General features: G+C 41.1%; 1 protein-coding gene across 1 annotated transcript in view; it reads right to left on the bottom strand.

Annotated features, from left to right (window-relative positions):
- Window positions 1–8,132: 8,132 nt before the first annotated feature.
- TMEM202 (transmembrane protein 202) overlaps window positions 8,133–24,275 on the bottom strand; it is a 28,433-nt gene continuing 12,290 nt past the window's right edge. The window contains 3 exon segments of the mRNA XM_023753168.1: window positions 8,133–8,359; window positions 8,814–8,945; window positions 9,279–9,428. Of these exon segments, the coding sequence (XP_023608936.1) occupies window positions 8,133–8,359; window positions 8,814–8,945; window positions 9,279–9,428 (509 nt within the window).

Here is a 24,275-nt window from a genome sequence, read left to right as displayed (position 1 = left end):
TAGAGTTGACTTGGAAAACATTGAAAAAAAGCGATTAGAGACAGGAGTACCAGAGAGAAGTGTCGAAAACGAACTATTGAGGACTTGGAATGCCATTCTAGAAAATTTTTTCTGTTTAAAAAACTTTGCAACAGCATTACTCTCCATGTTTTCATCCACATACGCTTGTGAATCTTTGTTCTCAGTGATGAATTTTGTTAAGTCTCGTAATAGGAGTAGCCTGACGGATGAAAGTAGTAGTTCGTGCATATCTCTGAAGGTCACGAAATATAAACCTGATGTAAAATCTCTGTCATCAGTGATGCAGCAGCAAAAGTCCCACTGATAATATCAAATGGAGTCATAAAGTTTTCTGTTGGACTATCAGTGTACATGTATACATTAAAAAATAAATGTATTTTTTCATCATCATATACTGTGTTTTTGTCGCTCGAATGAATTTTATTATTTCTTCAAGGTTCTTCACATACGTACACCTTAAGAGATATCACGTAGGCGTAACATGTTCTCAAAAAATTAGGGTTGGCACGCAGAAGAATTTTGAGTCAGAGATTTTGCTGGTTTTGGCACGCACTCACAAAAAGGTTGCCCACCCCTTCTAGTATGATCCTTTGTATACCTGTGATGTCTGTGATGACTTCTTTCTCATTTCTGATTTTGTTTATATGGGCCTTTCCCCTTTTTTCCTTAGTAAGTCTAGCTGGGGTTTGTCAATTATATTAATCTTTTCAAAGAATCAGCTCTTTGATTTATAGATTTTTTTGCATAGTCTTTTTGTTCTCTATTTCATTTAATTCTGTTCTAATTTTTATTATTTTTTTTCTCCTGCTGACTTTGGGTTGCTTTTGTTCTTCTTTTTCTAGTTCTTTACGATGTGATGTTAGGTTGTATACTTGGGATTTCTCTTGTTTCTTGAGAAAAGCCTGTAATGATATAAACTTCCCTCTTATTCCTGCTTTTGCTGCATCCCAGAGCTTTTGATATGTTGTGTTATCATTCTCATTTGTCGCTATATATCTTTAGATCTCATTGTTTTATTTCTTCTTTGACCCAGCCATTTTTTAGTAGTATGTTGTTTAATCTCTAAATATTTTCGGGGGGTTTTACTTCCTTTTGCAGTTGATTTCTAATTTTAAGGCATCGTGGTCAGAAAATATGCGTGGTATAATTTCAATCTGTTTTAATTTGTTGATGCGAGTTCTGTGATCCAACATATGGTCTATAGTTGAGAAAGTTCCATGTGTTTTGGAGAAGTATGCATTCTCTGATGACCTTGAATAAAAGGTTCTGTAATTATCAATTATATTAGTTTGATCTAATGTTTCATTTAAGGCTGATATTTCTTTATTGATTTTCTGTTTAGTTAATCTGTCTAGAGCTGTCAAAGGAGTATTAAGGTCTCCAACTATAATTGTATTTTGATCTGTTTCTCCTTTTAGTTCTGTGAATAGTTGTTTAATATATTCCGGTGCTCCCTGGTTGGGTGCATATATATTAAGAAATGTTATGTTTTCTTGATGTAGTGTTCCCTTTATCATTATAAAGTGTCCATCTTTGTCACTTGTTATCTTGAGATCTATTTTGTCAGATATAAGTATGGCTACACCTGCTTTTCTGTGGATGTTATTTGCTTGGAGAATAATTTCCCACCCTTTTACTTTGAATCTGCCTTTGTCTTTGCTGTTTAGATGTGTCTCTTTTAAGCAGCATATGGTTGGGTTTTGTTTTTTGACCCACTCTGCTACTCTGTGCCTTTTTACTGGTGAATTCAGACCATTTACATTTAGAATAATTATTGATGTATGAGGATTTCCTATAGCCATTTTATCTTGTTTTCTGGTAGCTCTGTGCCGCCATTGGTTCTTTTCCTTTATGCTTCTGTCTGTTGTTTTTGTTTGGTGGTATGCCATACATCTTTCCTCTGTTTCCTCTCCTTTTAAGCTATATGTTCTGTTTTGGGCATTTTTCTGTGTGGTTGCCATTAGTTTTATAAAAAGTGAAATTGCTTATATACCGTAGTTTTTTTCCTTTTGAATGTACCTGATCTTCATCTTCCTTTGCCAGTTCATACCCTTCCCCCTTCCCCTTGTATGTTTTTGTTGTCACAAATTATCCCTGCTTATGCTGCAAGTTTTTTGCTGATCTTACTCATAGTGTTGTGACCTTATGTTCTTTGCTTCAGATAGAATAACTCCCTTGAGTATTTCCTGCAATGGAAGTTTTCTGGTGATAAAAATATCTCAGCTTCTATATGTCTGGGAATGTTTTAATTTTTTCTTCATATTCAAAGGTTAATTTTGCTGGATATATTATTCATGGCTGGTAATTTCTCTCTTTCAGATGCTTGAATATTTGGTTCCACTCTCTTCTGGCATGCAGAATTTCTGCTGAGAAGTCAGATGAAATTCTGATGGGTTTTCCTTTGTAGGTCACGTCCTTCTTTTTCCTGTCTGCTTTGAGGATTTTTTCTTTGTCATTAATTTTTGACAGCTTCATTACCAAGTGCCTTGGAGAGGACCTCTGGATTGATGTAAGCAGGTGTTCTGCTTGATTCTTGGATTCGAGGATCTAGTTCTTTCCATAGATTTGGGAAGTTCTCATCCACTATTTATTTTAATAGACTCTCCATTCCCTGCTCCCTCTCTTCCTCCTCTGCAATGCCTATGATTCTGATGTTACTTTTTCTGATGGAATCCAAGAGGTCTCGTAGAGCTCGTTCATTTTTCTTTATTCTCAGGTCTGTCTTTTCTTCCCTCTGCGTCATTTCTTGATTCTTATTTTCAATATCACTACTTCTTTCCTCTACCTGGTTGGTTCTGTTTTCTTTGTTCAACAGCTCACTCTTGATCTCCTTAATTGCCTGCTTTATTTCCAAGAGTTCTGATATATTCATTTTTAAAGTTTTATTTCCTTGGAGAAATACTCATTTTGTTCATTGATTTGTTTTCTGAGTGCACTGAATTGCCTGTCAGTCGCATCTCGTTGAGTATTTTCAGAACTGCAATCGTGCAATCTCTGTCATTTATATCACACAATTCCATGCGTTCCAGCCTACTTTCTGGGGATTTTTCATTTTCCTTCTGGTCATCATCATTACCCTGGTTGTTCATGGCATCTGCTGTTCTTTGTTTTCCCATTTATTTCTAAAGAGGTCTTTCTATTTTGTTCCAGTAGATGGTGCTGAATCGCAAGATTTTTACCTCTGGTTTCACAGTTTTGAGCCTTGGTGGCTTCCGTAGGACAGTACTGCCTCTGGTGCTTAGGGATGGGGTTTGTTTTCCCTCACTGTAATGGAGATCCCTGATCTCCGGGAATTCAGCCCCAACACCCCTCCTGGGGTTCAATCACAGAGGGAAACAGGGATTCTACTGCAACAACTCTTGGTTTACAGATAATATACTCGTGGAGCCAACTCTAAGCGCAATGGGAGGCGAGTTTGGGGAGTCTCATCAGCGGAAGGGCTCTAGTGACTTACTTTCTTTGTCTGAAAGACTATCTCCAGGCCCAGCAGTGGGGAGCTGTTAGGCAGCACCCAGTGCTCTATAGGGTAAGCGTCTGTTGACTACTCAGGCACTATTCGCAGGGTGCCCACGATACAGACACTGCAATCTCTGGTTGCTTGCCTGCAGGACCTCGCAACTCAGACAATGTCCTCTCCTGCACTGGCGGCTCGCAGCTCGCAGCTCGCAGCTCGCAGGTTGCCCTGCCAATCTGCTGGACTGCCCCGCACAGTTCTCTGTTCCTCCCGGCTACTGAAGCTGGCCTTCTCCCCTTTCCGTACCTGGGCTGTGAGTTCTCAGCTGTGCAGACGCATGTCCTAGCTTCCTTCCCTTCTTGTCTCCCAGCTTATCCCAGGAAGCCCACCTTAGCTGTTTCAGTATGCTGGTCTCTCAGGTGTGCATCTGTGTTGAGCAGGGACTTCTTTTTTGAATTATAGATGGTTAACTTGTTGAAATGTCAGGGGGAGAGGAAAAGACCTGCCCTTATGCCACCATTCCTCTGACGTCATTCTTCCTATTGGTTTTGATTGTAGTAATTCTTTCATTGTTGTTCAGATCTAAATATTTGTTCATTCCATTGTGGTTTCCTTCTCACCCATGAATTTTAGGGAAAATTTTTAAGGTTTTCAAAAGTATAATAAAGTTTTAAATTATTTTCTTTTTATTGAATTCTAATTTAATTTCATTGTGGCAGGAAGCATGGACTGATTGATAGTCTTGAAATTTATTGAAACATCCTACATATATTTTAAAATATATTTTTATTGATTTCAGAGAGGAAGGGAGAGAGAGATAGAGCTGCCTCTGCACACCCCTTACTGGGAATTGAGCCTGCAACCCAGCATGTGTCCTTGACTGGAATCAAACCGGGACCCATCAGTCCGCAGGCCGATGCTCTATCCAGTTAGCCAAACCAGCTAGGGCTCAATGGCTATATATTCTTAAATATATATATATATTTTATTCTTAAATTACAGCTGACATGTAATATAATAGTAATTTCAAGTGTACAACATAGTGTTTAAACATTTATATAACTTATGAAGTGATCACCACAATAAGCCTAGTATCCATTTGACACCATACATAGTTACTACAATATTATTGACTATATTTCCTATGACAATAGCTATATTTTTTATTCCCATGATTCCTAATTGGTTCTTTTTCATTTAAATGTGTTCTTGTTTTATTTCTATCTATATTTGTTTCATAGTGTTTGGCCCTTTTTTGTAATCCATAATTACATCATATCTCTTTGTGTGTCCTAGGAATACTTAAAGTCTTTATCCTATTACACACCAGACAATCTGAAATGAATTTATATTCTGATTGTTGATTTTGAATTTTTTTCTGAACATTTTTTTACATGTTTTGAATTCTTGTTTGCAAGCACAACATTTTTTGTTGTTGCCTTTTTTTGCCTCCTTTTCTACCTCTCTGCTCATTCCATCGGTAGTTTGTCGGTTTCCTTACTTTGGCCAAAGGCCCTAGTCCAGGGTCAGGTCTCATAATATGGCATTTCAGATTCCCTGTTGTTATGCTATCAGGGAAGGCCACTGACCCAGCTAATGAATAAATGGGCTGTTTGTCTCCTTTTACTGCTTTGGGCAGTGATGGCAAACCTCTTGAGCTCGGCATGTCAGCATTTTGAAAAACCCTAACTTAACTCTGGTGCCGTGTCACATACAGAAATTTTTTGATATTTTCAACCATAGTAAAACAAAGACTTATATTTTTGATATTTATTTTATATATTTAAATGCCATTTAACAAAGAAAAATCAACCAAAAAATGAGTTCACGTGTCACCTCTGACATGCGTGTCATAGGTTCGCCATCACTGGCTTTGGGTCTGTGGTTCCAAATAAGCTACAACCCCAGTCAACGCTTGGCAGTAGTTTTTATTTATTTATTTTCATAAGTCCTTAGCTTAAGCTACAGCTGTAAACCTGGCTCTAGTCCATGTCTTGAGAAGCACTGATAGTCCTTTTCACTACACAAGAGTTGTCTTGCTATTCATCTCTGCTTACTTTTCGACTTATAGCCTATTAAATCTATGGCTTAATTCGAATCGTAGCCTTGAGTTTTTGTTATTTTTCTGGTCAGTGAAACTGCTTGTCTTGTTTTGACTTGATGTAATATAATCTCTCTTCCCACCCCTTCATCTATCATGCAATATGTTTGGAGCAGAGGGGATGTATCAAAGGGTCATTTACTGAGCTATCTTATTGAAAATCTACTTAGGCTTCTAAAGGAATTTTCTACAAGCAAAGAAAGAGAGAATGAAGAAAATAAAGAGAGCATTCAGTTTTTAAAGGAGCAATGAAAGGTTGTCTCTGCTTATATGGCCATTCTCTGTTAGCAAAGTAGAACCTTAGTTATAATCACTGCCTATTCTCCCCTAATAGTCAGGGTCTTTATCATTACTTTTTTATTATCTAGCATCTTCTGCTTTCAGACCTGCTTCCTTCTCCTCACACCACTTAAAACTTCCCTTCCCTGAAGAGTAATCAGTACTCAGCTCCTTGTCAATTTAGTCATATAATTAAAGTATCCAAGCAATTTGAATTATAAAGCAAGCTTGTGAACCCAATGAATCCTTAATTAGTAACATGCGGGGTATACTTCATGTGTGAGTGGTGACGGGAGGAAGGGGAGTTAGACTTGATTACATGTTTATTCTTACAACCAGACAAAGGTCCAGGAACAGACTGAAGAGCCTCTGAAATGAGGCCACTTGGAGTAAGGAGGCACCAGTCATTCTGCCCTGACTAAGATCACCTACTATGAGGAGGAGCCAACATGGGGAGAAGGGTTTTATAAAGCAGAGTCAAAATGAGGTATGTGCATATGTGTTTGTATGTGTGTCTCTGTATGTGGGTGCACACAAATATGTGCTGCTAAACTTCTACCCTTAAAATTAAAGCTCATTTGGCTCAGTGAAACAAATCTATTGAGCTTCCAGTTACTATCTGGAAATGTTTAAGAATTACTGATCAGATTATAAGAACTGGGATTATAAGAACAACGTAATTACTCCATTTCTATTTTGTTTGTTTCTACAAAGGTTACTGGTGAATCTTTATTTAAACCAAAAAGACCCAAGGGCTTATCTTTAAGAACAGCAAGGGGAGAGGCTGGGCACTGTAGTTCATTCCATTGCCAGGCTTGGGGATGAGAAGAATGGACCTCAATCAATAGAGTAGTAGTGGTAGCTACTAAAAATAATAAAGGAATATTCTGCCTGGAATCTGGTCTGGTTCTGAAAAAGATATTTAGCCATCAAAAGATCTATGTGGCCTGGCTGGCATGGCTCAGTGGCTGAGTGTCCACCTATGAACCAGGAGATCACGGTTCGATTCTCAGTCAGGGCACCTGCCTGGGTTGTGGGCTTGATCCCCAGTGTGGGGTATGCAAGAAGAAGCCGATCAATGATTCTCTCATCATTTATGTTTCTATCTCTCTCTCCCTCTCCCTTCCTCTCTAAAATCAATAAAAAAATATATATTTTTTAAAAAGATCTGTGTGATTTTCCTGGCCGGGTGGCTCAATCAAACACATACCTAGATTGCGGGGTCAGTCCTGGTCGGGGCAAATATGGGAGGTAACTAATTGATGTTTTTCACATTAATGTTTCTCTCTCTCTCTCTCTCTCTCTCTCTCTCTCTCTCTCTCTCTCTCTTCTTCCTTTCTCTCAAATCGATGAAAAGAATATTCTCCAGTGAGAATTAAAAAAAACCTATGTGATTTCTGGAATCCCTCTGCCCCCACTTCCTTAATCTTACAGGATATATAAAACAAGATAAAATCCTTCAACTTGGTCCACATATGTACTTAGGCTGAAGGAAGACCTTAAGACTTTTAGCATCATTTGGCTTAAGGAAACATATTTGATGACTAAGGAATCAAAAGAGTCACAGGCTTGTCAAGGATCTAACAGAGGCTATGACTTTTTTCACAGAAAGGTGCAAACACAAGTTTTGTATAGAATTTCAGGGAGTTTGTGTATGTCTGGTGAAGGTATCTCTCAGCCTAGGGAGAAGCAGTGGGTTCATATAGTATGCTGTAAGGGTTTTAAATGACCAATTCTTATAGGAAATGGGACCTCATGGACTCCCCAGAACCCCCCTAGCACCTCCCAACACCTTTGGGTGATAGATGTTATCTCCATTGGTGTTCATTCCATTTCTGGTAATGATCTCCAATTCAAATCAACAATATTGTCCAAGTACCTCCACTCATGCTCACAGCCACAAATAATGAGATTTTCAAACAGAATTAGATGACATTTTATTCCATTGACCACTTTGGTCCATGAGACCCCTGATGCCCAAAGAGATCTCTGATCCACACACTGCATCTATTGCTAGTTTCTTTCATTCATGACCCTAAACAGTGATGTTGTCTTATAGAATTTTTTCTTAATGAGATTTCATTACTTTCTTTTGATTATCATACATATTTTGGGTCTAACGCATACAAAGGACACTTCATCAGCTTTAATGCTGTCTCCTTCAGTAATATGGACATGATATTAAGAGAGTTTTTTTAGAGTCTACACAATCATTTCCAACTTAGTAACTTCTCCCCCATTTTTAAGACAAGCAGTAATTGCGTTTTCCTATCACTATCACATTTCTGCGTTTGGTAGTTCTGTGCTTGGTAGTTCTGCATTTGATAGTTTTTCCTCTTCATCACTTGGAGATTCCATCTCAGACCTTGACTCTTCATCTTCAGCAGGTGATACTGTAGTCACTGGACCAATCCCCAGCCTTGACCTCTCTGTGGGAATCGCAGTGACATTTTGATCAAGGGGAGGAGATTTGAATGTTAGGTAGTTGAGGAAGGAGATGATCCCTAGGGGAAGAGAAGAATTTGAGGTGAGTTACAATAGACACATGGTCTTTTGACTTTTAAAACTTACTCATCCTTTAAAATGCTCAGTTCAAAGGGCTTCTTTTGAGTGAAGCCAACCCTCCTCTCCCCCAGCAGAATTACTTTACAGTCCTATGCTCCCATTCCATTATAGTATTTTCACATGGTTAGGACAAAGCTTGAATCTCCTGGAATCAAATCATAGTTTGACTACTTTCTGTGTGGTCATAGCAAGTCACTCAACCTGTCTATGGCTCATTTAGTGGCAGGACAGATTACTAATTCTAAGTTTTCAGTTTCATATCATTCTGCTTCTCAATGCATAGATGCTCTAAATAGGAAGAATCAGTGCTTCTATTTTTCCTAGATTCCACCTCTCTTTCAATAAGTGTATTCCCCTTCCATCCTTCTGGGATAAGGCAGGGGACTGACTCACCAGCAAACATGTATAAGAAGTCACTCCACCAGTTTAGATAATAGGCCCATAGGAGGTCTGACTCCATGGCATCCCTGGTGTGCCAGTGAACCTGTGCCAGAAATAGGATGAGGCAGAAGAGCAAGCAGATGGCTAGGACCAGAAGAAAAGATGTCACAACCCATCAGTGTCTTCAGTCTGCCTTGACTACCACCCCCAACTCTTCTGCTTCCAGATGCCATTTGTATGGCAGGATCAAAATTTGGGGATTGACCAAGTGGGAGAGAAAAAAGGGCTTCTACCTCTCTCCTGGCATAAGTCACCAAAAGTGTGCTTTATACAATAAGACAGGGCAGGTAGCTGGCAACTTGATGTAATATTGAAAAAGAGGAAAGGGACAAGAAAAAGAGGATGAAAACCCCATAGAGAAACTTTGTTCCCTTGACAATTTTACCCTGACATCACCCTGCCACTCTATGTTTGTACCTGAGATGAAGCTGAGCATGGATACCTTCAGATCCAAGTTGGTGGTCATGCTTCCTCTTCTAGGGAGGCAAGAACTTAAGAGCCAGCCAAGACCAATGAGTATGGTGAGGACAGAGATTAGGAAGAAGGCCCTGGAATATAGGAGGTAATCTGCCAATGAGAAGGAAAAAGTAAAGGCTTGGTTACTTGGTTACTGAGAGGTTCTTTCTCAGTGGGAAACCTCTCTCAAGAAAACCAGATAGAGTCTTCAAGAAGGAAGTGAGGACTAAGGAGATGAAACTGAGCTTGCTATGTGTCATCCAGAGAACTAATAAAGATCTTCTTGCTCAGGTCTTCATTGATACTATAATTGGAATGTCTTTACTATGAAAGCAAAGCCTTCATTGCAAAACTAAAAATAATATACGAATAGTTCTGGGTATATTAACACATTAACTTAGATGTAAACTAGCTAATAAGTATGACTTGCCCTAGCCAGTTTGGCTCAGTGGATAGAGTGTCGGCCTTTGGACTGAAGGGTCCCAGGTTTGATTCCAGTCAAGGGCACATGCCTGGGTTGCAGGCTCGATTCCCAGTGTGGGGTGTGCAGGAGGCAGCCAATCAATGATTCTCTCAAATCATTGATGTTTCTCTCTCTTTCTCCCTCTCCCTTCCTCTCTGATATCAACAAATATATATATATATATATATATATATATATATATATATATATATATTTAAAAAGAAGTATGACTTTAACATCACGAACAAATTAAAATTCTTTTCTTGTTCCCAATTCTAATTCTAAAAGTAATACATGTTCAAAATAAGGATTGGGAAGACTATAAAAAGGAGGAAGAAAATGAGCCACAATCCCACCACCCAGAGGCAACCATTGTTAGTATTTTGTTTTATTTCTTTCTAGTACTTTTCTATCCTCCATACATAGTAGATATAATACTCAACATCATGTAATTTTTTCCTTAAGATTATATGGAGTCCGCCGAAACCGGTTTGGCTCGGTGGATAGAGCGTCGGCCTGCGGACTGAAAGGTCCCAGGTTCGATTCCGGTCAAGGGCATGTACCTGGGTTGCGGGCACATCCCCAGTGGGAGATGTGCAGGAGACAGCTGATCGATGTTTCTCTCTCATCAATGTTTCTAACTCTCTATCTCTCTCCCTTCCTCTCTGTAAAAAATCAATAAAATATATTTAAAAAAAAAAAAAAAGATTATATGGAGTGGGACGTGAGAAGATGGCAGCTGGCAGGACGGAGGTGAGGGAGAGGATGTGAGTGAGTGAGAGGGTGAAGGGAGAGTGTGTGGATGCGTGTGGTGTGTGTGAGTGAGTGAGGGACAGTTAAATCCTACAGGAGTAGCAGGGGCTGGTCGACCAGACTCTCCTGGACAGGGAGCACCTACCATCGCGTGGACACTTCTGGGGCTGCAGGACTCGGGCAGGGAACCCACGCCATCTTGAAGGGGAGAGCGGCCTCATCTAGGAACTCATCAGCACCACCACCCACACAGCCCTTGGACACTGCCCACGACCCAGCAGCCACTCCAGCCAAAATCCTGCAGCCCCACCCACAGACCCGCAGACCCTAGGACCTCCACCTCAAAGGAGCACCGCTCCCACAGCAGTAAGTGCAGCTTCCCCCTCCCCAGTGGCAGACCTCTGGGCACCACATTCACGCGTATCCAGCGTGCAAGCCTCTGGAGCCCACCACCCGACAGGCAGCCCCTGGGAGCCACTGCAAGCGCCCGCCGAGTGCGATATTGTGCAAATGAGGGTGCACTGCCCCACAGTAAAAATTCTGATTTCATTCTTCCTGAATAACTGCCCACAGACACTGTCGCACAACTTCAGCGCCAGGGCCCCTCAAGGTGCGTCAGACACACGGCAAACGCACCTGCCAGAGACGCCCGTTGCCAACTGGTGGGTGTCCGGAGCCCACCACCCCACAGGCAGCCCCTGGGAGCTGCTGCGAGCCCCTCAGAGGGTGTGATATTGTACAGACAGTGGCGTACTGCCCCACAGTAGAAATTCTGAATTTACTCTCCTGAATAACTGCTTATAGACACTGTCGCACAACTTCAGCCCCAGGGCCCCTCAGGGTGCGTCAGAGCTCCGTGCTGCAAACGCCCCGCCACAGACGTGCATTTCCAGCAGGCAGGCATCAGGAGCCCACCACCCCAAAGGCAGATCTTAGGAGCCACTGAGAGCCTCGCTGGGTGCGATATTGTGCAAACGGGGGTGCACTGCCCTGCAGCAGAAATTCTGGATTGACTCTTCCTGAATAACTGCCCACAGACACTGTTGCACAATTTCAGCACCAGGGCCCCTCAAAGTACATCAGAGCTCCACGCCGCAAATGCATCACAGGTACCCCTGTGAGCTGCCACTGGGAGCGTGTGTATCCATCCACAGGCACAGCAGCAAAAGCTGAGTCTTCCCACTCCACAGCTGCAGAACTCTGGACACTACAGTCATGCTTTTCCCGCACGCAGGCCTCCTGAGACCACGGCTCTACAGGGTGCTCTTATCCAAACAAGGGTGCACTGCCCCAACAGTAGAAATTCTGAATACCCTCATCCTGGATACCTGCCCACAGATGCCTCGATCGCTTGGCTTCAACCAGGGCTCTTCAGAGTGTGCCAGGGCGCTGCGCTGGCAAGCACACCACGGGTGCCCCTGTGAGCTGCCACTGGGAGCGTGTGCATCCAACCACAGACACAGCAGTAAAAACTGAGTCTTCCCACACTACAGCTACAGAACTCTGGACACCACAGTTGTGCCTTTCCAGTGTGCAGGCCTCCTGAGCCCCACTACCCTGACAGACAGCTCCTGGGTACCTCTGTGAGCCCTGGCTGGGCATGTGCGATTTCAACCAAGGATGCAAGACAGCAAAAATTGGGACATCCCCCTCCCCGGCTGCTGACATCTGGACATCAAGAGGAAATGAAGAACGACACAGCTGCAATAAAGAACACAATGGGAGGCTTAAACAGTAGACTAGAAGAGGCTGAGGACCGCATCAGCGAGCTAGAAGACAAGGTAGGAAAAAACACACAAACACAGCAGCAACTGGAAAGAAAATTTAAAAAGCAAGAGGGAGCTTTGGGACAACACAAAACAAAACAACAACCGCATAATAGGGGTACCAGAAGGAGAGGAAGAGAAGCAAGGAATAGAAAACCTGTTTGAAGAAATAATGACAGAAAACTTCCCCGATATTGGCAAGAAAAAAAACTACACAAATCCAAGAAGCGCATAGAGTCCAAACAAGATGAACCCAAAAAGACCAACACCAAGACACATCATAAATAAATTGGCAAACATCAGCGACAAAGTACAAGTCTTAAAAGCTGCCAGAGAGAGACAGAAAGTTACATACAAGGAATCTCCCATTAGAATATCGACAGATTTCTAAACAGAAACACACCAGGCTAGAAGGGAATAGAATGAAATATATAAAGTGATGCAAACCAAGGGACTGAATCCCAGAATACTATACCCAGCAAGGCTATCATTCAAAATTGAAGGTGGAATCAGGAGCTTCACAGACAAAAAAGAACTAAGAGAGTTTATTACCACCAAGCCAGCAATGCAAGAAATGCTAAAGGGACTGCTGTAAAAAGAAGAAACAGAAAGGCAAGACGAAACACAAATATTAAGAATAAAAATGACGACAAACAAGTACTTGTCAATAATAACATTAAAGGTAAATGGATGAGATGCCCCAATCAAAAAAACATAGGGTAGCTGAACGGATAAGAAAACACAACCCATATATTTGCTGTCTACAAGAGACCCACCTCAGAACAAAGGATTCACACAGACTGATAGTGAAGGGATGGGAAAAAATTTTTCAGGCAAATGGAAATGAGAAAAAAGCTGGGGATGCAATACTTATATCTGACAAAATAGACCTTAAAGTAAAGGCCATAACAAGAGATAAGGAAGGCCACTACATAATACTAAAGGTAGCAATCCAACAAGAAGATATAACTCTGGTAAACATATATGCACCCAATACAGGAGCACCCAAATACATAAAACAACTTCTGGAAGATATCAAGGGAGAGATCGATAGCAATACAGTCATAGTAGGGGACTTTAATACCCCACTAACATCCCTGGATAAATCCTCTAAACAAAAAATCAGCAAGGAAACAGCAATCCTAAATGACTCACTAGATCAGATGAACTTAACTGACATCTTCAGAATATTTCACCCAAAAGGAACAGAATATACATTCTTCTCCAGTGCACATGGGACATTTTCAAAGATAGAACACATATTAGGACATAGGCAAAGTCTCTTCAAATTCAAGAAGATAGAAATCATAACAAGCATCTTCTCAGATCACAGTGGCATAAAACTAGAAATCAACTATAATGAAAACAATGGAAAAAAATCAAACACTTGGAGGCTAAATAGCATGCCATTAAACAATGATTGGGTTACCAGAGAGATCAAAGAAGAAATAAAAAGCATCATGGCAACAAACAACAATGAAAACACAACAATCCAAAATCTATGGGACACAATGAAAGCAGTCCTGAGAGGGAAGTTCATAGCTCTACAGGCCTACCTCATTAAACAAGAAAAAATGGTAATAAATTACATAACCCTGCAACTTAAAGAATTAGAAAGAGAGCAACAAGAAAAGCCCACAGTATCCAGAAGGAAGGAGATAATAAAGATCAGACCAGAAATAAATGACATAGAGACCAAAAAAACAATACAAAAGATCAATGAAACCAAGAGCTGATTCTTTGAAAGGATAAGCAAGATTGATGAACCTCTAGCCAGGCTCACCAAGAAACAAAGAGAAAGGACCCAAATAAACAAAATCAGAAATGAAAGAGGTGAAGTAACAACTGATCCCACTGATATACAAAGGATTGTAAAAAAAATACTACGAACACCTCTACTCCAACAAACTGGACAACTTCAACAAAATGGACGCATTCCTAGAAAACTACAAGCTTCCGAAACTCAACCAGGAAGCATCAAAAAACCTTAATAGGCCGATAACTACTGATGAAATTGAAACAGTAAACAAAATGCTTCCAGCAAACAAAAGCCCTGGACCAGATGGCTTCACAGGGGAGTTTTACCGAACATTCAAAGAAGAACTAAAACCAACCCTTCTCAGACTATTCCAAAAAATTCAAGGGGAAAGCACACTTCCAAACTCTTTCTATGAAGCCAGCATTACCCTAATCCCAAAACCAGATAAAGACACCACAAAGAAAGAGAATTGTAGGCCAATATCCCTGATGAACATAGATGCTGAAATCCTCAACAAAATTCTAGCAAATGGATCCAGCATTACATTAGAAAGGTCATACACCATGACCAAGTGGGATTTATTCCAGGGATGCGAGGCTGGTACAATATACGCAAATCAATAAACGTGATACATCACATAAACAAATTGAGAGACAAAAATCACATAATCATATCAATTGATGCAGAAAAGGCATTTGACAAAGTCCAACACCCCTTTCTGATAAAAACGTTCAGCAAAGTGGCAATAGAAGGATCATACCTCAACATAATAAAAGCCTTATATGAAAAACCTACAGCCAACATCATACCCAATGAGTAAAAACTAAAACCATTTCCCTTAAGAACAGAAACAAGACAGGGATGCCCACTTTCACCACTCCTGTTCAACATAGTACTAGAAGTGCTAGCCAATGCAATCAGACAAGAAGAAAAAATAAAAGGTATCCAAATTGGAAATGAAGAAGTAAAATTGTCCTTATTGTCAGATGACATGATACTGTACATAGAAAACCCTAACAACTTCATTTAAAAAATTATTAGGATTAATAAATGAATTCGGCACCGTAGCAGGATACAAAATTAATGCCAAGAAATCGATGGCATTCTTATACACCAACAGTGAACTTACAGAAAGAGAGATTAAAAAAAACAATCCCATTTACCATTGCACAAAAAAATTAAGATACCTAGGAATAAACTTAACTAAGAAGGTAAAAGACCTCTACTCAGAAAACTACAGGACGTTGAAAAAAGAGATAGAGGAAGACAAACAGATGGAAGAACATACCATGTTCATGGATTGGTAGAATCAACATCATTAAAATGTCCATACTACCCAAAGCAATCTATAAATTCAATGCACTCCCCATTAAAATAGCAACAGCATATTTCACAGACCTAGAACGAACTCTCCAAAAATTCATATGGAATAAAAAAGACCCCAAATAGCTGCAGTGATCCTGAGAAAGAAGACCAAAGTAGGTGGGATCTCAATACCAAGCTGTATTACAAAGCCACTGTTCTCAAAACTACCTGGTACTGGCACAAGAACAGACATATAGATCGATGGGATATAATAGAGAACCCAGAAATTGACCCGAAACAATATGCTCAAGTAATATTTGACAAAGGAGGCAAGAGTATACAATGGAGTCAAGATAGTCTCTTCAATAAATGGTGTTGGGAAAACTGGACAGATACATGCAAAAAATTGAAACTAGACCACCAACTTACACCATACACAAAAAATAAACTCAAAATGGATAAAGGACTTAAATGTAAGATGGGAAACCATAAAAATACTAGAGGAATCCAAAGGCAACAAAATCTCAGACATATACCGAAGCAATTTCTTCACTGATACAGCTCCTAGGGCATTGGAAACTAAAGAGAAAATAAACAAATGGGACTACATCAAAATAAAAAGCTTCTGCACAGCAAAAGAAACCATCAACAAAACAACAAGAAAGCCCACTGCATGGGAGAACATATTTGCCAATGTTATCACCGATAAGGGTTTAATCTCCAACATTTATAGGGAGCTCATACAACTTAACAAAAGGAAGATAAACAATCCAATCAAAAAATGGGCAAAGGACCTAAATAGACACTTTTCAAAAGAGGACATTCAGAAAGCTAAGAGACAAATGAAAACATGCTCAAAGTCACTAATCATCTGAGAGATGCAAATCAAAACAACAATGAGGTACCATCTCATACCTGTCAGAATGGCTATCATCAACAAATCAACAAACAACAAGTGCTGGAGAGGATGTGGAGAAAAAGGAACCCTCCTGCACTGCTGGTGGGAATGCAGACTGGTACAGCCATTATGGAAGACAGTATGGAGTTTCCTCAAAAAGCTAAAAATGGAACTCCCATTTGACCCAGTGGTCCCACTTCTAAGAATATATCCCAAGAAACCAGAAACACCAATCAGAAAGTATATATGCATCCCTATGTTCATTGCAGCACAATTTACCATAGCTAAGATTTGGAAACAGCCTAAGTGCCCATCAGCAGATGAGAAGATTAGAAAACTGTGGTACATCTACACAATGGAATACTATGCTGCTATAAAAAAGAAGGAATTCTTACCATTTGCCACAGCATGGATGGACTGGAGAGCATTATGCTAAGTGAAATAAGCCAGTCAATGAAAGAAAAATACCACATGATCTCACTCATTTATGGATAATAAAGACCATTATAAACTGATGAACAAAAATAGATACAGAGGCAGAGCAGCATGGAACAGACTGTCAAACTACAGCGGGAAGGCCGGGGAGGGTAGGGGGGCGGGAGGGGGGGTAAGAGATCAACCGAAGGACTTGTATGCATGCATATAAGCATAACCAATGGACACAAGACACTGGCGGGTAGGGGAGGCCGGGGGAAGATCAAGGGGGATAAAAAAAGGAGACATATGTATTACTCTTTTGTAATACTTTAAGCAATAAAACAAAATTTTAAAAAAAGAAAGAAAAAGATTATATGGTAACAATTTTCCCAGATCACATTGTAAACATCATTTTTAATGGCTACAAAAATAGTATGTGTACTTGTTAATGATAAACCATTGTTGGGTTTGTTTCTATTTTTTTCTCTTTCAAATGTATCCAATATATATAGGCCTTGTCAGCCTGTGATTACAAAATGAAGTCACGTGTACTTTAACTCCTATATTCCAATAATTTCATGCCCTCATTTTACTGGATTGCAAGGACTTAACACCCCCACCCCCCCCAATATCTTCCTTTTTACCCTCTTGATATTCCCTCAAGGTCCTATATCACCTTTGTTCAAAGAGAGGTCTGCTAAAGTTCTTTTGCTCCAAAGCCCTTACTCAAGTTCCACATATTCCTCTCCCTTCTTCTCTTGACTCCAGATCTTTGTTCTCTTTGGCTCTGTCACTTCAAATAGGATGTTGGTAAGAGAGAAAGGGGGGCATGCTAAACCTCACTTTTTGTTACCACATTCCTGATATGGAACAGATCTTTCTTGACTTCGCAGCAATCTTTTAAGAAACAGAGGCTAGCCTTTCCAACCTGGGCCTGGCAGAATGGCTCCTACAAAGAAGGTGAGAAGAAGGGCTGTTCTGCCATCAACAAGGTAGTGACCAAAGAATACAGCACCAACATTCACAAGCACATCCTTGGAGTGGGTTTCAAGAAGCATGCCCCTCGGGTGCTCAAAGAAATCAGGAAATTTGCCAGGAAGGAGATGGGAACTCCAGATGTGTGCATTGCCACCAGGCTCAACAAAGATGTCTGGGCCAAAGGAATAAGGAATGTCCCATACCATGTGGAGTGTGGTTGTCCAGAGAATGTAATGAGGATGAAGATTCACCAAACAAGCTCTATAAGTTGGTTACCTATATACCTGCCCCACTTTAAAAAATCCACAGTTAATGTGTATGAGAATTAACTGCTGATTGTTGAATAAAGTTATAAAACTGCAAAAAAGAGAGAGAACAGAAATAGAGGCTAACTTACAAATGCAAGTTGATATAGCTTTTCTGAGATATCACAGATCCAGTGATTTCTTCAACATGCTTGCAGGGTGCCTCCTTGTCTAGTGTCTCTCCAGTTTCAATGTAGTAGGGCCCAGCTCATCCCTACCATTGAAAATTCTCTAAGCACTTCTATGCTTAAGAATCCCAATCCAGCTTGCAAGTGACCCAGAGACACAAAATTATGTACCAAGATTATCCCAGTCTAAGATCTGCCTCTAAATATTTTGTTTTCTAGAACTTATGATTTACCAACACCATCAATAATAGTTATTTATGTCCATGAAGAGACGCCACACCCCTACTCACAGAAGTGAGTTGCTCTGCAAGTTAGCCACATTAAAACAATGACCCCAAAGCAGCATATTTTTTAAGAACTGGGTCACTTAGAATTAGCAGTCTATGTAGCCAGTGAGAACCACCAGCCCAGATTGATCTGCATAAAGCTCAGTGATAGGCATCTTTAGCCCACATCCTCCCCTGTGCCCTAGCAGCCCCCTGACTATAGCTAATTGTATCAAGGAAGGGGATCTGATCCATGTTAGACCAATTTGATTTTTATGTTTCAAAATTTGGATTTGGGACTGATTAATGCTAATTTTATCTTTTACTTGCTTCAACCAAGAATATATAAAGCTAGCCTGGAATATACTTTTTGGGCACTTACGCATGCCAAATAAATGAGAAAAATTGAGCTGTAGAGATAAAACAAAGCATAAACAAAGATGAGTGACAAAGCACCTCTAAAGATATCGAGTGACTGGTGGGCTTGATCCCAGTCTCCTCTGAAATCCTGTAAGGTCCAGCAAACTTCCTGCCTTTGGGAGCCTATGAGATTCTTTTGAGTCTTCATAAATAAGTTACTCTTTAGCTTATGCTAGTTCAAACTGGTTCTGATATTTAAAACACAAAAGCACACTGTATAAAATATCCAGCCCAGCTCCTTTCTAAGATATGTTACAGTTCAGCCTTTCTACTATTGTGCCTTCATGTTCTTCTTACAATCTTCTCTGTCTTAGCTCCTCATCTCCTGAAAACTACATAAACAAAATCACTCACAACTCCAAAGGAATAACTAAAGATTTTGTCATAGAACAGTCTAACTGCTCAAAGGACTGAAGTCTACTAGTCGTAGCCATACACAACAAATTACCTAATCAAGCGAGACACTTACATTCAGAGTTTAAAACAACTGCATTGGTTATTTTTAAAATTCATTTAACAAAACAAAACAAAGGTCCCAAACCTGAATGTAAACCTCAACTTCCTGTAAGACCAAAACCTATTTCAGTTTTTAAATGACAGTTTTCACAGCAGCTTACCCATCAAAGTTTCAAAAATCTTAGAACCTAAGTTCCAAAAGGCCCTACTTGTACATGACAGTAAGAAGACTTGGTCCCGGGAGAGAGAAATGCCCTAGTTACAAGGAACATCCATATAGGTCACCTGTATCCAAACATCTCTGAAGTTTTCATTAATGATATGCTGTGATGTGGACTTTGGTTACAGGAATAACAAGGCAAGCCTCTCAGTTTACTGAAGGCAATGAAGCTAATACCCTTGGAAGATAGGGAATGTCACTTTTAATTTGAAGAGAAAGAATTCAGAATATTTTAAAAACTTGGTAAGATCCTTACTGATGTTCTTGGGATCACCCTACTCAGTGAATCCGCACTTCAGGGCACCACCAGGAAGGATGTAAAAGCTACCAAGGCTGGAAGGGACACTGCCCAACAAAGAACAGTAGTGTTTCTCAGTGACTTGAAAACTCTCACCACTTGGCGGTTTGTAACTGATGGGCAGGATCTCTTTCTACTGTTGTGAAAGTAAAACTTAGCTAGGAGGTTTTAGAAAGTGAGACAGGCAGGGTTATAAGCCACCCGCTCTTGTGAACAAATAGGCTCGGTTAACAGTAAATGTTATTTTCCTTTATAGCTATTGACTCCCTGAAAGGAAGCAGTGGGGAAGCCAAAATGTCATTAGAAGAAAGAAGCAGAAGAGAGAAGCCAGCACCTGCTACTCAGTGATTCCAAAGAGATTTGGTAGTGGACTCGCTCACCACACCCTATGTTCTTTAGCAAAAATCAAAGCCAGGCTAGAGATGCAGTATTCAAAAAAAAAAAAAAAATCTAGCCCTTTTTAACTGTAAAGGAGCCCAAGCATGTCAAACTCAAAGGCTAACATGGGGCAAATAAACAAGGTTTAAGTGTATTTGGGCCACAAAAAAACAAAAGCTTCAATTTTCATAGAAACATAGGTTTATTTAGATAGAGACATGCTGAAAACAAAGGGCTGAAATAAATGAGTAATCGTTAACATAAAATAATAGAACATTTTAATAAAAATTAATTTTTTTCTTGAACATTAACTTACCAGACACTGAATAACTGCACAAATTAATAAGCTTATCACAAATAAACCTATTTTTCTTGTTCTCCAAAAGCGAAATATTTCCTGTTGCACACCCCAAACAAGTCAGTACAAGACTAATGACGTGGCAATCAGCTGCTAAAATATTTGCTGCTAGTATCAGAGGAGAGAAATGGTGCGCCTGCATGTAAGGTGCGTAAGGGAAATGAATGCAACATGACTATAGTAATCAGTCATTAGCAAATGTTGTAGTTCATTATTAATAATTATGTATAACAGGATATTGTAAAAATTAAGTTACAAAATTTTTATTAAAACGTTTCTTACATACCGTTATATTGGATGGGCCACAAAAATATTTGTTGTGGGCCGCGAGTCTGACATGCTTGAGCTAGACTGAGTGGGTGGATGTGGGGTGTGGATATTGATTTTGAGGATGAAGATGATATAGCTGGAGACAAGCTGGAGAATTAGCCCACTTACTTAGCCAAATCTAAACCTCCACATTACTGCCATTGTGCCCTCATTCCAGGCTTACAAGGTCAAGACAACACTTTCCCAATTTCAGAGGAAATGCACACAGCAGGTGGTTTGGAAAAAATCCTGGATGGAGACCTGACACCCTGGAGAGGAAGCTGTGAAATCTGCTTAGTATTTGGGTTCTCTGGTAACCCAGTTGGGAGCACCAGAATAAAACTTCTCCCACAACTGGGGGATATTTAATGTGTGGCAATTCCTGAGCCCACGCACATTCTTGAGCCCACGTGAGACAGCCCCTGAAGAACTCTCAGAAATGACTGAGGATACCATGGGAGTGGGGACTAAATTCTTGCAATCCAGTAAATAAAAGTTTAAAGTTCTTGAATTTGGACAATAATGTATTACAGCAATCTACACTAATAAAATACAAACATGCAAATTGACCGTACCTTCACTACGCCTTAAGCCATGCCCACCAGCCCATCAGAGCGACTATATGCAAATTAACCCAACCAAGATGGCGGCCGGCAGCCATGGAGCTGAAGCAAGCAGGAGGCTTGGTTGCCCCAATGATGGAGGAAGCCAAACTTCCCGCCTGCCGTGGCAGCTCTGAGCTCCACTCAAAGCAAAAAAATTTCAATTATAGAAGGTACATAAACCCCAGATACCTGCTTTCAGCTGGCCATGGCCACGGAGCTGGAGCAAGCAGGAGGCTTCCCTCCTGCCCGCCCTGGCTGGCTCTGAGCTCCTCTCAAGGCTACAAAGTTTCAATTATAGAAGGTAAATAAATCCCAGAATAAAAAGAAAAAAAGGAGAGGCTGGGAGCTTCCATCGCCAGGGGGCTTGGCCAGCCTGAAAACGGCCCTCAGCCCCTCACCCAGACTAGCCAGGCACCCCAGTGGGGAACCCCCACCCTAAAGAGGGTGTGGCCAGCCTGCAAACAGCCATCAGCCCATCACCCAGGCTGGCCACACCCCCATGGGGTGAGGGTCCCTGCTGGGGGGGGGGGCTTGACCAGCCTGCAAACAGCCATCAGCCCCTCACCCAGGCTGGCCAGGCACCCCAGTGGGGACCCCACCCTGAAGGGGGTGTGACCAGCCTGCAAACAGCCATCAGCCCCTCACCCAGGCTGGCCAGGCACCTGATCTGGGACACCCTTTAGGGCAAACCAGCCACCCCCCACCCATGCACCAGGCCTCTATCCTATATAATAAAAGGGTAATATGCAAACTGACCCTAACAGCAGAACGACTGGGAATGACTGGTCACTATGACACACACTGACCACCAGGGGGCAGACGCTCAATGCAGGAGCTGCCCCCTGGTGGTCAGTGTGCTCCCACAGGGGGAGCTCTGCTCAGCCACAAGCCAGGCTGATGGCTGCCAGCACAGCAGTGGTGGTGGGAGCCTCTCCTGCCTCCTCAGCAGCACTAAGGATGTCCGACTGCAGCTGAGGTCTGCTCCCCGCTGGCAAGTGGACATCCCCCGAGGGCTGCCGGGCTGCCAGAGGGATGTCTGACTGCCAGCTTGGGCCCGATCCCCCAGGGAGTGGGCCTAAGCCAGAAGGTGGACATCCTCCGAGGGGTCCCAGACTGCAAGAGGGCATAGGCCGGGCTGAGGGAACCCCCCAAGTGCACAAATTTTTGTGCACCGTGCCTCTAGTAATAACATATTGTCACAGGCTGATGTGTGGCAATTCCTGGGGCCCTGGATCTAACTAAGAGTGTCTTCATCAAAAGCTTGGACATACAGATTACATGTTGGGAATTCCTTTTGAGAACTGTATTACAGACTGAACCTAGAATTAGAACTAGTTAACATTGGAAATAGGGAGGATGGGTACTTGTAATTGTGTACAGAGAGGGCTCAGTTGACTTTCTCTAACCCATTAACATTTGGCCTCAGGTGAATTCAAGGCTCTAAAAATTGAACCTTTTACTACTTTAAGTGTTAAAATATCAAGATTCTGATTCATTAAAAATCTTATGTAATAAAAGGCTAATATGCAAATTATCCCCACAGGCAGGAATTTGACCAACCAGGAGTTAGACGTGCGCTGACCACCAGGGGGCAGCACAGAACATGGTGGGTATCAGTGATGTGGCACTGGCAGTGGGCAGCAGTGGAGGTGCTGCCAGCCCTGATGAGCCTCAACGAGAGCGGGACTGCGGTGGGATGGTGGAGCAGGTGAGTGGGTGGCACCAGGCCAAGGCAGGTGCGAGCAGGGGACCCAATCGCCCCACTGGTCACCCCACAGATTGGCCCTGATCGCCAGCCAGCCCTAGGGACCCTACCCATGCATGAATTTCATGCACCGGGCCTCTAGTTTAAATAATAATCTAAAATCCTGAGTTTTAGTCTGGGAACACAGTTACATAAATATAATTGCAACTTAATTTTTATGCCTAAATATCTTTTACTCCATTTTTCTAGAAATGGAACTAGTGACTGTAAATCTATGGATACATCTAATCGTATTACTTTGGTTATACCCATTTACATGGTTCACAGTGTGTGTGAAAGTGTGAAGCATTGTATTTTACCTTTTTAAAAACTTGAGAGAGAGAGAGAGAGAGAGAGAGAGAGAGATCTTTATGAGAGAAAAAAATCTAAACAGCGATTGGTTGCCTCCCAAACGTGCTGCCACTGGGGATCAAACTCACAACCTGGTGGGTATGTGCTCTGACCGGGAATCAAGCCTGCCACCGTTTGGTGTACAGAGTGATGATCCAACAAACTGAGCCACAGTGGCCAGGGCTGTATTTTACTATTTAAATATCTCATTGTCCATTTGATTTGCCTTTCTTTAATGACTCATTAAGGTTAAAATAGTTTTTCCTATATTTATTAGACACACTTTGTACTTTCTGTTTTGTGAATTGTCTGTTTACAGAAAATTTATTTATTTGGGTATTTATCTTTTTCTTAATAATAATTTTATATATTTTAATATATTAAGGCCATTAATCTTGTATCTTTCATACTTATTGCAAATATATTTCTAGTTTTTCTTTTTAGTTGAAGATGCAGCTGGATTGTCTGCCTGCCTTTGATTTTAGTTTCCTCCCAAGGTCATCCCCTTAGTTCCAAATGCCCAAGCCCATGGCCAAGTAACTTATGCTCCTCCTCAGGGGTGGGCCTAGATGCACCCTCAATCCCAGCATCTGGGGCCTCTCCTTCTCTGAAAAGGAGGAATAAATGCTTTACACATGCATGTTTTCTTTCACAACAACTGTTTCTTTGTGTAAATGTCTCTTGTGGATGATGGTAAACTAGTAGTGTAGTATGTCTTTCCTCTTAAGCCTTGGGTCTGATTGAAAACTTTTAGCCCTAGAAGCTTTTTTTTTTTTAAATA

This window comes from Myotis lucifugus, unplaced genomic scaffold, assembly GCF_000147115.1.
Source record: "Myotis lucifugus unplaced genomic scaffold, Myoluc2.0 scaffold_41, whole genome shotgun sequence".
Classification (NCBI taxonomy): Eukaryota; Metazoa; Chordata; class Mammalia; order Chiroptera; family Vespertilionidae; genus Myotis; species Myotis lucifugus.
The sequence above is the reverse complement of the archived record's forward strand: the minus strand, read 5'-3'. Positions and strand labels throughout refer to the sequence as shown.